General features: G+C 35.4%; 1 protein-coding gene across 16 annotated transcripts in view; it reads right to left on the bottom strand.

The window, feature by feature from the left end:
• The window catches only part of BAZ2B (bromodomain adjacent to zinc finger domain 2B), a 206,487-nt gene that overhangs the window by 82,878 nt on the left and 108,849 nt on the right, over nucleotides 1-14,760 (bottom strand). For all 16 annotated transcript variants that reach the window (XM_070799185.1, XM_019972053.2, XM_070799145.1 and 13 more), the window contains 3 exons: nucleotides 7,214-7,424; nucleotides 1,210-1,302; nucleotides 1,038-1,099 (listed from right to left, as the gene is read on the bottom strand). In XM_070799185.1, the coding sequence (XP_070655286.1) occupies nucleotides 1,038-1,099; nucleotides 1,210-1,302; nucleotides 7,214-7,424 (366 nt within the window). The remainder of the gene's footprint in view (nucleotides 1-1,037; nucleotides 1,100-1,209; nucleotides 1,303-7,213; nucleotides 7,425-14,760) is intronic.

Here is a 14,760-nt window from a genome sequence, read left to right as displayed (position 1 = left end):
ATAAAATAGTAAAGAACAATACTGCATAGGAACCTGGAATACTAGATCCATGAATCAAGGTAAATTGGAAGTGGTCAAACAGGAGATGGCAAGAGTGAACATCGACATTTTAGAAATCAATGAACTAAAATGGACTGGAATGGGCAAATTTAATTGAGATGACCATTATATCTACTACTGCAGCAAGAATCCCTTAGAAGAAATGTAGTAGTCCTCATACCAACAAAAAAGTCCGAAATGCAGTACTTGGGTACAATCTAAAAACTGACAGAATGATCTGTTCGTTTCTAAGGCAAACCATTTAACATCACAGTAATCCAAGTCTATGCATCAACCACTAATGCTGAAGCTGAAACTCCAGTACTTTGGCCACCTCATGCGAAGAGTTGACTCATTGGTAAAGACCCTGATGCTGGGAGGGATTGGGGGCAGGAGGAGAAGGGGACGACCGAGGATGAGATGGCTAGATGGCATCACCGACTCGATGGACATGAGTTTGACTAAACTCCGGGAGTTGGTGATGGACAGGGAGGCTTGGCCTGCTGTGATTCATGGGGTCGCAAAGAACCGGACACGACTGAGCGACTGAACTGAACTGAATCAATTCTTAAAAATATGGAAGTAGAAGACTTAGTTTTAAAATGAAGTGAATTTTAATTCATAAAAGAGAACTTTCTAATACAGATATATAATATTACTGTGAAATATAGTTATTTCAGAAATCAAAATGAAAATAATGTACATATTTGTTGTTGTTTAGTCATTAAATTATGTCTGACTTATTTGTGACCCCATAGACTGTGGCCCACCAGGCTCCTCTGTCCATGGGATTTTCCAAGCAAGAATAATGGAAATAATGCCGTTTCCTTCTCCAGGGGATCTTCCCAACTCAGGGATCAAACTTGTGTCTCCTGCATTGGCAGGTGAACTCTTTACCAGTGAACCACCTGTAAAGTCCAATACACATACAGAAATATACATATAGACTGCAAGACAATGCCTGTGTTTTAAAAATCAGTTCCAATCAATAAACATACCTGTTGTTTCATAATCTTTATCTGTTCTTTTTGCTTTCGCTTCTCCTCAGCAGCAATTATTGCTATGATGAAAAATCAAAGCACAGATCAGAAAAGGAACAAAGAAGAGATGCCTCTTGTGAGTTACCCAATACTCACTCTTCAAGTTGATGCTACCATTTAAATTACGAACCTTGTTGTTTTTTAGCTTCTTTGGCAACCCGAGCCTGTTCCTGCTTTTGCAGTTTTCTCAAAAGCTTTATTTGTGCTGCTTGCCTGGCTATTTCTGAAAAACACAAAATTTTAAGCAATGTTATTAACAGCTTAATAACAACAAATTAATAACAACATAACTGCTCTCCTAAAAACAATAACTGTGAAACTGGTATCATCACGAAGGACATGATTTTTAAGAAAACTGCCAAACGTAACATTAGATACTCAGTCGGAAAATGGCAGAAAATGTCATATTCATTTTCCCTAGAAAGTGCCAATTTTTCATCAAATATGAGCCTATAAAATAAGAATGATGCTTCTCTTAATTCTCATTACAGAGGCTAATACAGAAACATTTTTTTTCACATTTTGTGTAATCATCACTGAGTAGGAAAGTAGCTGCTAATATGTAAAAAAGTGATTCAGCTTCAATCTTAAAAGTAGTACATAGAAAAAGAATCCAATATAGACTAAAGTCTCCCAAACTAAGCATTTCCATTAGCTATATAAATGGCAAAGCTTCTGAATCTATTGATACTTTCACTTGTGAAGGAAAAAGACCCTCTCTCCTAAAAAAAAAAAGAGAATGTTGATTTCTCAGGACAACCTAGTTCTCATACTTTTTAAGGACAAATGTATGAAACTGGGATAGAACATAATTAATGGCCCAATTCTTCATCTCTTCCTCTATCTGTGCCATTTGCAATGTGGCTTTGTGGTTCCACTCATCAAGACGTGTGAGGAACATATTTTCTTGGCCCTTGATTTAGAGTTCAGCCATGTGATCTGCTTGGGCCAATAAAATGTTAGCAATGTGATGCACGCATAAGTCTGAAAGTGTACTTGAACTCTTTATACCGTTACTCCTATGCCTTGCCCTTTATTGTGAGGACATATTCAGACTAGGCTGCTGGAGATTGGGAGCTAGATCATTTCACAAATTTTAAAAAGTCCACTCAGGATCAGCAGAGATGCCTAACTGCCTAACGTAACACCAGTTGATTCCATCTGCACAAACAATTAATGCTTAGTGTTGTATTGAGGTTTTGTCGATGGTTCTCTCCCAGCATTACTGTTGCAAGAGGTAACTGATACAGATGGTATGTAATGTCATGCTTTATTCTGCTGGCAAACTTGATCAGAATATTTCTAATTATAAAAGTGGTGCATCATAATATCTTTCATAAAATCATTTTAGAAAATACCACTTTACATTAGACATTGTTTTCAACCTTGTAGCAGATGATTAATTTTAAGAAACTTATATATTATATTTACCAATAATGAAATTGATCAGGTAACATCTGAATTACTTGAGCGCTACTAATAACTTCTATCATTTATTGAACTATTGTATTAAATTTACACGATTTTGTTTAATCTTCATAACAACCCTATAAGACAGTCAACATTATACCCAGTTTATAAAATAAAACTAAGGGTCACAGAAGTTACAGAGCAGAGTTAAGATACATACCCTGGACTTTCTGACTTCATAGTCCATGTTACTACTTCTAAAGTTTAGAAGTATGTTGCTACTTCTAAAGTTTAGAAGTATGTTACTACTTCTAAAACCTTTAAAGAAATTTGAGTATCTTGAGATTTTTGAAAGAAACATAACTCTATGTCCTTGTAACAGCTAAGATGAAGTTGCTTACTATGGCTGATTATCTATCATTAACACTTAAAAAAGGAGGCAAGATATGAGGGTTTGATTTTATCCAGGAGACCTGAAGGATAGAAGCTGATGCTAGCATATACCTCCAACCTTTGAATAAGTTTTAATATTAAGTAGTTTTGAGCATCATCAAGAATTTCTGAGCCACATAAAAAGGAGTCTCCTGTTCATGAAATACTCTTGGAAATCGATATGTATAAACTGGGCTACAGAATTAGCAAACTCTGATAATAATACTTATGAAGGACACTGCTTTCAACTAGGATAGATCCAGATAAACATTTTTTTTAACATTTAAGATTAAAAGTTTTCACTAAACTCTGCTATAAAGACCAAAATCTGCCATAAAATATAAAGGTGTGTTGCAAAGCCTGTTAGTTGCTCAGTTGTGTCCTACTCTATGCCCATGGACTGTGGCCTGCCAGACTTCTCCATCCATGGGATTTTCCAGGCAAGAATATGGAGTGGGTTGCCATTTCCTTCTCCAGGGGATCTTCCCAATCCAGGGATCGAACTTGGGTCTCCTGTACTGCAGGTGGACTCTTTACCCTCTGAGCCTCCAGGGAAGCCAAGGGGTTAAAAAAATGTATTTTCTAGAAAATGTGGCATAAGTATGATGCTTTGTTCCCAGCTAAACTGATGCTCTCTAATAGCAGTTTGGCTTATTTGATTTTATCAATAAGGAAATAATCAATAAGGAAATAATAAGGAAAATTTTATCACATATATAGGTGTATTTTTGTATATGAATGTATCAGTCAATTTCAAACTCCACACAAGTTCACAGTAATTTTTAAAAACATTAGGAAGCTCAGCTGATATTTTTTTCATTTTAGCAAGGAAGATACAATTTGGATTAATCATTTAAAATTTATGTAGCTTAACTTTTATATTATGAACAGTTAGAGAAAATATGAAAAAAAGAATACAAAAAAAGAAAAAAGAAGTTAATTAGGGATACTATGGGGGAAGGAGAATGAGTTACAGACCTAGAAAATTCACTCAGGCTCTGTGGAATAAACAGTTCCCAATATTTTCTTATTTATTTGGTTTATGGTTGTTGAATATATTATCTATTGTAATGAACACTTGAAATATTAATTTGAAAAATATCTTTCATGGATGAAGAATTTGTAAATTTCAAATAAAAAATTTATTTTGAAATAAAGTTTATTTTCACTTTGAATTAGGGCTATTTTACATATACCACATTTCTTTGATTCTAAGATGCATTTTTAAACATGTCTAAAATCACAATGTGTCTAAAAATTGGCAGCATTTTGCTTTCTTAGTGGAACATCTGAAATAACAGGACTTTGCATAGACTAAGGCATCTTGGATTCCATAATGTATGAAATGGACAGATGTTACTAGCTATCTTAGAAAATTTGAGATATGAATGGTATTGACCAATTAAGAAGCAGGTTTATTTAGACAGGTTGAAAGTTTTTTTTTTTTTATATTCAGATTTTATCAGATTCCCATATGTATTCTCTGAGAAATTAGAAGACCTCTCATTTCACAATGCTTAAAAGTACAAATTTGCATTTTTTTTTTTTTACTGTTTTGAATCTTTCTTCAAATTAAGTCCAGTTGTTTAGCCTAGTTGAATCCTTGTATGAAACAGAATCTTACGGAATCCCTTCAGGTAACCCCCTCAAATTGTTGAGTAGAAACCTTTTAGAAATAAAAGAGGGATAGAGATTCTTTGCTATTTTCCTTTCTTCCCAAGGAAAAAGCATGCATATTATACCACATTTACTTGTATATATTAATAATTATTTACTGCTAAATATTTAACATTTATATGTATGCAAGAAGGAACATACGTACACAATAAGGTCAAATGTAAAAGAATTTGTGAAATGCAACATAATACAACAAGGGAAAAACTACAATAGAATACAAACCAATTTGAAATCTTGAGGGAGAAAAAACATCTGAGTAAAAGCTGAATAATTAACTTCCAATTTGAAAAAATTTAGTCAATTTTATAAAGTTGCCATTTTGGATACTAAGTATTAATGCTACTTGTATAAGATATGCAAAACATGCATGAAGAGCCAATACTTTGGATATCAGTTAATTTCAAGCTTTCTTGTTTTACACACAAAAAACAATGCACATTCCCCAGTGTTACACATTCTTCAGAAAAGACAGTGGTTTACTGACAACACTAATTTTAAAACTCATCATGTATGGCTCCATCAGTTAACATATTAAATTTCCTTTTAACCTTCACTAGCAATTTTTCAGGGGAGATAAGTCTTAAAAGGAACCAAGCAGAGTAACATGAAAAATATTTAACGAACATACTATGGAAGATAAAAACTTATACAACGTTAAGTTAAATATCAGGCAGTTAACCTACATGCCATTGGTGGAAGTATGAATTAGAGCAATGTTTTTGGAGATAATATTTGTCTATTTACCCAAAGTGAAAATGAACATATGTTTTGATTCAGAGATTCTATCTCTAGAATTTTACACTATACACAGGCACACCTTTAGAAGGATGTGAAGATTCGTGTAATATGTACTTACTGCAACACTGTTTGTGATAGCAAAGATCAGGAAAGAGCTACAACAGTCATCAGAAGAAGACTATTTAAATGAAGTATGGTAGAATCATACATAGTATCACTTACTATTCCGCCATTAAAAGAATATGGTTGATTTTTAAGTGCTGATACAGAAAGATGTTCAAGATAAATTAACTGGAAAAAAGACAAGATGAATAGTATATATACTATAAGCCATTTATCTTAGACATCAAAAAGGATATATATGTAATTGTTGTTGTTTAGTCAATAAATCATGTCTGACTCTTGGTGACCCCATGGACTGTAGCCCACCAGGCTCCTCTGTCCACGTGATTTCTGAGGCAATAATACTGGAGTGGGTTGCCATTTCCTTCTCCAGGGGATCTTCCCTGGGATTGAACCTGCATCTCCGGCAGTACAGGTGGATTCTTTACTGCCACACCACCGGGGAAGCCCAATATATGTAAAACAACATATTTTATATGCATATGTACATATACGAGTATTTGAAGACATGTGTGTGTAGGAGTGTGTGTACATATTACTGGATAGACTAGCGAAATAATTGTTAATAATGATTCCACTCATTAACATTTTTTACAGAAGCCATTCTATTTTATGAGTTTTTGTCACAGACATTTATTTTGTAATAAAAACAAAAAAGCTACAAAGAAGTCAATATTATTGTGCTCTTTACAATAAACAACAAACGTCATGCTTTTCCCCCAGAGAAAACCCGTAAGAAATAAAATCCTGCATGTCTTTCAAGTCAGTTCTTATTACCAAACCTTTATTTTACATTGAGGTATGTGTATATACATGCTTGTGAATATAAGACACCAACATGCATGCTGATGCACATTCAGATAATCTTCACAAGAAGAGGCTTCCCAGTTGTAACTAGTAACTTAAACTCATAACAGGACTATTTTCTTTAGTCAGCTTTTTCTGTGTCAGACATAGCCTGGGAACTTAATGTTAATAATTTATGTACAATTTTGACTCATAAGTACATCTGAGGTTATTATGAGTACTTTGTGCTTAATAGTGATACTTTCTGGTGGTCTTAAAATAAATATTTTTGAATTAAAACTACTACTTGGGCATTTTGAAAATGTATGTAATATATGCGTACTACAGAAGAACACAAAGACTGGGGTTACATACCAGTAATTGGAGTTCTCTGACTGAAAATTTACTCCACAGATCCACATATCTTGGAGTTATTCCCTTGTACCACCTCAAGGAATTGGGGTTGTTAAAATGAGAATTTTCAGAAGGCTGGCACAACCTTAAGGCATGTGCCAAGTGCTGGTAGATTCCTTTTCAGTGCAAGCCTTAAAAGCTTGGGCTTCCCTGGTAGCTCAGCTGATAAAGAATCCTCCAGCAATGCAGGAGATCTGAGTGCGATCCCTGGGTCAGGAAGATCACCTGGAGGAGCCTATAGTCCATGGGGTCGCAAAGAGTCGGACATGACTGGGCGACTAGGCACACAGCACTTAAAAGCTTATCATCCACCTTTGTAATTCTAAACACACAGGGTATATTGTGTTTATGAGTACGGCTCTTCAAAGGAGCTTTACCTAATCAAAGAACTCCGGTTACCAGTGGGACTTCTTAGTTTTTCAGTTTTATTCTAACACAAATATCTCCTTTTCAGAAACTGAGAGCAGTGTCAATCATCCATAAGTCAAAAATATAAGAAATATTTATACTTTTTAATATGATTATTACAATGTCAAATACATTATGTTTCTTACCCTGAGCTTGCAGTTTTCTTAGCAATTTGGCATCTGTGTTATCTAGAAATTCAGTGCTGCCAACATTTGGAGGCCGACCTTTCCGACGTCTTATCCTGGATTCCTCTCTTGGTCGCTGTCTATCTGGATTTGGTGGTCTTCCTCTACGACCTTCCATTGCCCTGATACGGGGAATGACATCCTCTTCTTTCAAAAGACACCACTGCATTCCCTTTTAATTAACATTTTATAGAAATAATGTATTATAAGCAAAATAAACACAAGTGGTTAACATGTCAGAAATAATTCTAGGAAAATTCGCAGATATTTTGAAATTTATAGAGCTATTACAACCTTTAGGGATTTTACTTTTTAAAATAAATTTATGTTTAGAATTATTCATGGACTTGTAACATTTTTTATATTTGTAATAAATTCAACTTTAAATACAGGGATTTCTATATATATATGTATAAACATATAAATAGATATATATTTAAAATCACCATTTCTGAACTATAATGACCATAAATTTGGCAGATATTTAAAAATATTAGTTGTATGATGATACCTCTATGGATTTTTCTCATGGAGTATCAGTTAAACCAAACATTAAGCTATCCAAATAACAGATGAAAGCTCTCTTTATAGAAACAATACAGTTAATACATCCAAGAAGGAATCTAAGAGTTAATGTATCAGAATTTTTCAATACTTGATGAACAAATCAAAGTATTGAACTTGAATGGTTGCCAACAACCAAAAAGAGAGACAGCTAGACAGACATAAGTCTCCTGATGGAGATTCAATTCATCACCTATAAATTAGTCTTGCCCTCTCACAAAGGGAAATCAAATATATACTAGACTTAATTATTATAACTTCACAGGAAAAACAGGGTGAGAAGTATATGTTTAACTACACAGCAAATCCAGTCTAGGAAATTCTACAAACTTCAACAATTTCTTCAATAAATAAATTTCAAGAAGTAAAAAAAAAAAAAGAAAGAAAGAAAGGAAAAGGATCTACCAAAAAATCCCAATATGTAGACCTTATCTAGATATTGATTTAAATAGATAAACTGTTCAGAAAATTACAGCAATTAAAGGACAATTAAATATCTGAACAGTGACTATTATTTGAAATCAAGGAACTATTGTTTCAAAGTGTGATAATGGTACATTTGAGATTTCCCACTGCAAGCCTGCTGATGGAAACACATTTACCAGCATAATGCTAATGTATTATAGGAATAATCCTGTGCAGTGTGTAGATACCATCAGAGTCTGGTTTTCATTATCCTTTGTATGTCAATCAAAACAAATATATTATTGTTTGTGATGAGCTTGTTTTCTCTTAGAAAACAACACTATTTTACCTTATTTACAGTCCAAATCACTATGTTCAGATATTAGAAAGGCACCCTTTTAAAATAATCCTAAAATAATTCACTTATTTCTTTTTAAAGAAATAACTCATTTAGTGTAAAATTTGAGAAAATGTTTTAAATGTGCCTTTTTTCTTAAAAAGAATCTCAAATTAGGAATTTAGCTTGAACCACTGTGGGCAATTCTGCAACCAAAAGTAATTAAAAGTTCTTGAGTTATATTTTATGCCATGATACCTAAACTCGGAGCAAGGATTCTAAGAATATCTCACTCGAGAGGTACTAAAAAATGTAAATACCATCCTGCTACCGTAATGGGTGATGGTTACATCCCACATTCCAAGCACTGTGCTTAGTTCCAGGCATTTTGATTATGTTATGTTCCTTAATCTTCACAATAGTATTATCTAATACAGTGGATTTTATTGTATTTACTTTACAACTGAGAGAATTCAAGCCCACCTGAATAATTTCTTAAGGTATGGAGGCAACAAAGAACCGAACTGTGATTTGAACCCAATTCTCTCACTCTCAAACGTGTACTCTTAACCACCACATGTACTTTTTTAGTTGATGTTACAAAGATGTTCTTAAACTTGATAAATGACTGAACCCAATATTCAGTCATGAAAGTACAGCCAAGATTATGGCAAAGCAGAACTGTGTCAGAAAAAAAATTAATGAATATAATCCATGTATACAATAATATCTATACTAACCCCTTTCTGTAATTTCCAGGTAAAAATAATTTCACAAATTAATTCTGAGGAAAATAAGGATTTATTTTTGCTGAGATTTCAATGAAGTCAACAGAAACAAGAGTTGTACTAGCTCCATTTTCATCCCATAAACCACTAAGAAGGAAGCCATGAAACCATTTTTATGTTCACCACAATGGGAAACTTTTGATTAGTTCAGGTTTTCATTTTTCTGGTATGCTTTTAGGCACCAAGGCACTAAGCATCACATAAATTGAAAAATATAAAAGTGACATTTGTGACACTTGAAGTAGAAGAGAAAGACTAATAAAAGAGGCTGTAAAGGAATCTGTATTCAGTTTTTAAGGAACCTTATTAATAATAAAATCAACTTTTAGCCAAGATTTAAAGGGTTTGATCTGTTTTTCTGTTTTATCCAGGTACAATTTTACACTTATGTTTTATTCAGCTTAGTGTCAAAAAAGAAACGGAATATGCTGGCGCCCAAGCTTACCAGACAATATAGTGACATTGTCATTTACATTTTTGCCCTTGACATTTCTAAAGTAAATGCTTTCTAAGGGAGTTGCATATATTGGATGGATATAATGTCTTTTGATTCCTGGATTTTAGAAAATAAGAAATGGATTGTTAGGAATCTGAAGCTTACAGTTTAATTCACTCAGTAGCCAAAACTTACTCAACAAAAGAAAATTAACTTATTACTTTTTTTTCTTAGTTTAAGAATAACATAAAAGTTATTTTCATGAGAAAAATAAGAATTTTGTTGGATTTCCTTACAACTAGTTCACAGTTTAGCATTATGTCTATTTGTAGCTACTTTATGATATCAGAGCTTTATATACCATAAACTTTACAGCATAGGGATTCTTAATCTTAATAACAAAGTTTATTAATATCATATACTGAATAGCACTTGAAAGATGTTAAAGAGTAAGAACAGTTATCTATGTGTGGAGATGAGTGTCACCAATTAAAAGCAGTTGAGAAAGACACGGTTTGACACAATTGTTTCCACAATGCTGACGATGCTTTCCATTACTCATAGTATGTTATCCTCAAAGACTTAGGACTGTCAAATATCTCCTTTCTACACTTGGATTCATACAGTTGGCTTTCTAGTATAGGCCCTTGCCTAGCCATCAAAAATCCTACCTGGTAGATTAGTGACATAAATTTCCAGACTTTTAGTTTTTTGGTACTGATCTCTCATGTTCTCAGTGTCCATATATGCCCACAGCTATGTTACACTGGGTGTGACAGTTAACAGCAGAATTGAATTAGAATCCTGGTTGTTGACTAGCAGGCTTTTGTTCTTACTTGAAAAATAAGTGGGTCGGAGGTGGCCTGCTGCAGGGTTGGGGGGACTGAGTGAGCAGTGGATGCATGCGACCTTTTGAAGGAGGTCACCATTATCTTCATTACCTCTGCCATGGTCTGGCCCAAGATAAATAACAGGGGGAACACAGCCCTGCTCATCAACAGACAACTGGATTAAAGATTTACTGAGCATGGCCCTGCCCATCAGAACAAGAACCAGTTTCCCTGTCAGTCAGTCTCTCCCATCAGGAAGCTTCCATAAGCCTCTTATCCTTCTCCATCAGAGGGCAGACAGACTGAAAACAACAGTCACAGAAAACTAACCAATCTGATCACATGGACCACAGCCTTGTCTAACTCAATCAAACTATCAGCCATTCCGAGTAGGGACACCCAAGACAGACGTGTCATGGTGGAGAGTTCTGACAAAACGTGGTCCATTGGAGAAGGGAATGGCAAACCACTTCAGTATTCTTGCCTTGAGAACCTCATGAACAGCATGAAAAGGCAAAAAAATAGGACACTGAAAGATCAACTCGCCAGGTCAGTAGGTGCCCAATATGCTACCGGAGATCAGTGGAGAACTAACTTCAGAAAGAATGAAAAGACGGAGCCAAAGCAAAAACAACACCCAGTTGTGGATGTGACTGGTGATGGAAGTAAAGTCTGATGCTGTAAAGAGCAATATTGCACAAGAACCTGGAGTATCAGGTCTAGGAATCAAGGTAAATTGGAAGTGGTCAAACAAGATGGCAGAGTGAAAATTGACATTTTAGGAATCAGTGAGCTAAAATGGACTGGAATGGGTGAATTTAACTCAGATGAACATTATATCTACTACTGTGGATATCTACCTACTTAGAAGCTATCCCTTAGAAGAAATGGAGTAGCCCTCATAGTCAACAAGAGTCCAAAATGCAGTACTTGGATGCAATCTCAAAAATGACAGACAGGATCTCTGTTTGTTTCCAAGGCAAATCATTCAATATTATGGTAATCCAAGTCTATGCCCCGATCAGTAATGCTAAAGAAGCTGAAGGTGAAAGGTTCTATGAAGATCAATAAGACCTTCTAGAATTAACACCCCTAAAAGATGTCCTTTTCATTATAGGGGACTGGAATGACAAAGTAGGTAGTCAAGAAATATCTGGAATAACAGGCAAATTTGGCCCTGGAGTACAGAATGAAGCAGGGCAAAGGCTAATAGAGTTTTGCCAAGAAAACGCACTGGTCATAGCAAACACCCTCTTCCAACAACACAAGAGAAGACTCTACACATGGACATCACCAGATGGTCAATACGAATTCAGACTGATTACATTCTTTGCAGCCAAAGATGGAGAAGCTCTATACAGTCAGCAAAAACAAGACTGGGAGTTGACTGTGGCTCAGACCATGAACTCCTTATTACCAAATTCAGACTTAAATTGAAGAAAGTAAGGAAAACCACTAGACCATTCAGGTATGCTTTAATCAAATCCCTTATGATTATCCAGGGGAAGTGACAAATAGATTTAAGGGATTAGATCTGATAGAGTGCCTGAAGAACTATGGACAGAGGTCTGTGACACTGTACAGGAGGCAGGGATCAAAACCATCCCCAAGAAAAAGAAATGCAAAAAGGCAAAATGGATGTCTGAGGAGGCCTTACAAATAGCTGAGAAAAGAGGAGAAGCTAAGGCAAAGGAGAAAAGGAAAGATATACTAATTTGAATGCAGAGTTCCAAAGAATAGCAAGGGGAGATAAGAAAGCCTTTATCAGTGATCAGTACAAAGAAATAGATGAAAACAATAGAATGGCAAAGACTAGAGATCTCTTCAAGAAAGTTAGAGATACCAAGGGGACATTTTATGCAAAGATGGGCACAATAAAGGACAAAAATGGTATGGATCTAACAGAAGCAGAATATATTAAGAAGAGGTTGCAAGAATACACAGAAGAACTATGCAAAAAAGATCTTCACGACCCAGATAATCACGATGGTGTGATCACTGACCTAGAGCCAGACATCCTGGAATGTGAAGTCAAGTGGGTCTTAAGAAGCATCACTAAGAACAAAGCTAGTGGAGGTGATGGAATTCCAGCTGAGATATTTCAAATCCTAAAAGATGACGCTGTGAAAGTGCTACACTCAATATGCTAGCAAATTTGGAAAACTCAGCTGTGGCCACAGGACTGGAAAGGGTCAATTTTCATTCCAATCCCTAAGAAAGGCAACACCAAAGAATGCTCAAACTACCGCACAATTGCACTGATCTCACAGGCTAGCAAAGTAATGCTCAAAATTCTCCAAGCCAGGCCTCAACAGTATGTGAACTGTGAACTTCCAGATGTTCAAGCTGGATTTAGAAAAGGCAGAGGAACCAGAGATCAAATTGCCAACGTCCATTTGATCACTGAAAAAGCAAGAGAGTTCCAGAAAAACATCTATTTCTGCTTCATTGACTAAGCCAAAGCCTTTGACTGTGTGGATCACAAGAAACTGTGGAAAATTCTTCAAGAGATGGGAATACCAGACCACCTGACCTGCTCTTGAGAAACTGTATGCAGGTCAGGAAGGAACACTTAGAAATGGACATGGAACAAAAGACTGGTTCCACATTGGGAAAGGTGTAAGTCAAGGATGTATATTGTCACCCTACTTATTTAACTTATATGCAGAGTACATCATGAGAAACGCTAGGGTGGATGAAGCACAAGCTGAAATCAAGATTTCTGGGAGAATTATCAATAACCTCAGACATGCAGATGACTCCACCCGTATGGCAGAAAGTGAAGAAGAACTTAAGAGCCTTTGATAAAAGTGAAACAGGAGAGTGAAAAAGTTAGCTTAAAACTTAACATTCAGAAAACTAACATCATGGCATCTGGTCCCATCACTTCATGGCAAATAGATGGGGGAACAATGGAAACAGTGGCAGACTTTATTTTTCTGGGCTCCAAAATCACTGCAGATGGTGACTGCAGCCATGAAATTAAAAGACGCTTACTCCTTGGAAGGAAAGTTATGACCAACCTAGACAGCATATTAAAAAGCAGAGACATTACATTGCCAACAAATGTCAGTCTAGTCAAGGCTATGGTTTTTCCAGTAGTCATGTATGCATGTGAGAGCTGTAGTATAAAGAAAGCTGAGCACCAAAGAATTGATGCTTTTGAAGTGTGGTGTTGGAGGAGACTCTTGAGAGTCCCTTAGACTGCAAGGAGATCCAACCAGTGCATTTTAAAGGAAATCAGTCCCAAATATGCATTGGAAGGACTGATGCTGAAGCTGAAACTCCAATACTTTAGCCACCTGATGCTAAGAACTGACTCATATAAAAAGACCGTGAGGCTGGGAAAGATTGAAGGCGGAAGGAGAAGGGGATGACAGAGGATGAGATGGTTGTATGGCATCACCCACTCAATACACATATGAGTTTGTGTAAACTCTGGGAGTTGGTGATGGACAGGGAGGCCTGGTGTGCTGCAGTCCACAGGCTTGCAAAGAGTTGGACACGGCTGAGCGACTGAACTGAACTATTTGAAAAAATTAACAGCATTGCAGTTTTGCCAGTGGCTCTATGTTGCCCACTTTATTGTGAAGTCTCTGCTTATTCCTTATCCCTGACTGTAGCTGAAGAGCATTTTGCTTAGTGTTTTATCTTTCTCAGACAATAAGCTTCTTTAAACTAGTGATCATAACTTCTATTTCTTTTATACTCTTCAGTTTCTCTATGAACATTATTTTTTCCTGAAAGCCAAGCCTTCAAGTTTATTTCTGTACTGATGTGTTCATACTTGCATTATGGAAAATCCATTTAGGGAAAATTTACTTTGGAAAAAAATGCCTGGAACATTAAATATCTCCCAAAATATTAATTTATAAGAAAAAGGCTCTTTTCAGTATGAGTGATATTTTTCTTTTCTCAAGGAAGTTAAGACATTAAAAAAAAATCTTATAAAAGTATATCTCAAAGAGAGAAAGCAACATTTTTTTCCTAAGTCACTTTTAACTTGATCCTTCTTTGCATATTTTCTTTTCTTTGCTTTTTTGGCCTGGATACATTGGCATTCATTGACCTTTGCTGGTGAACTTCCTGGTTGAAAAAATAAACTTAATTGTTATATTTATGCTTAAATGTTTTGTTTTCTACAATTC

This window comes from Bos indicus, chromosome 2 (assembly GCF_029378745.1).
Source record: "Bos indicus isolate NIAB-ARS_2022 breed Sahiwal x Tharparkar chromosome 2, NIAB-ARS_B.indTharparkar_mat_pri_1.0, whole genome shotgun sequence".
NCBI classification, from domain to species: domain Eukaryota; kingdom Metazoa; phylum Chordata; class Mammalia; order Artiodactyla; family Bovidae; genus Bos; species Bos indicus.
Note: the sequence above shows the minus strand (reverse complement) of the source record. Positions and strands in the feature narration are given on the sequence as shown.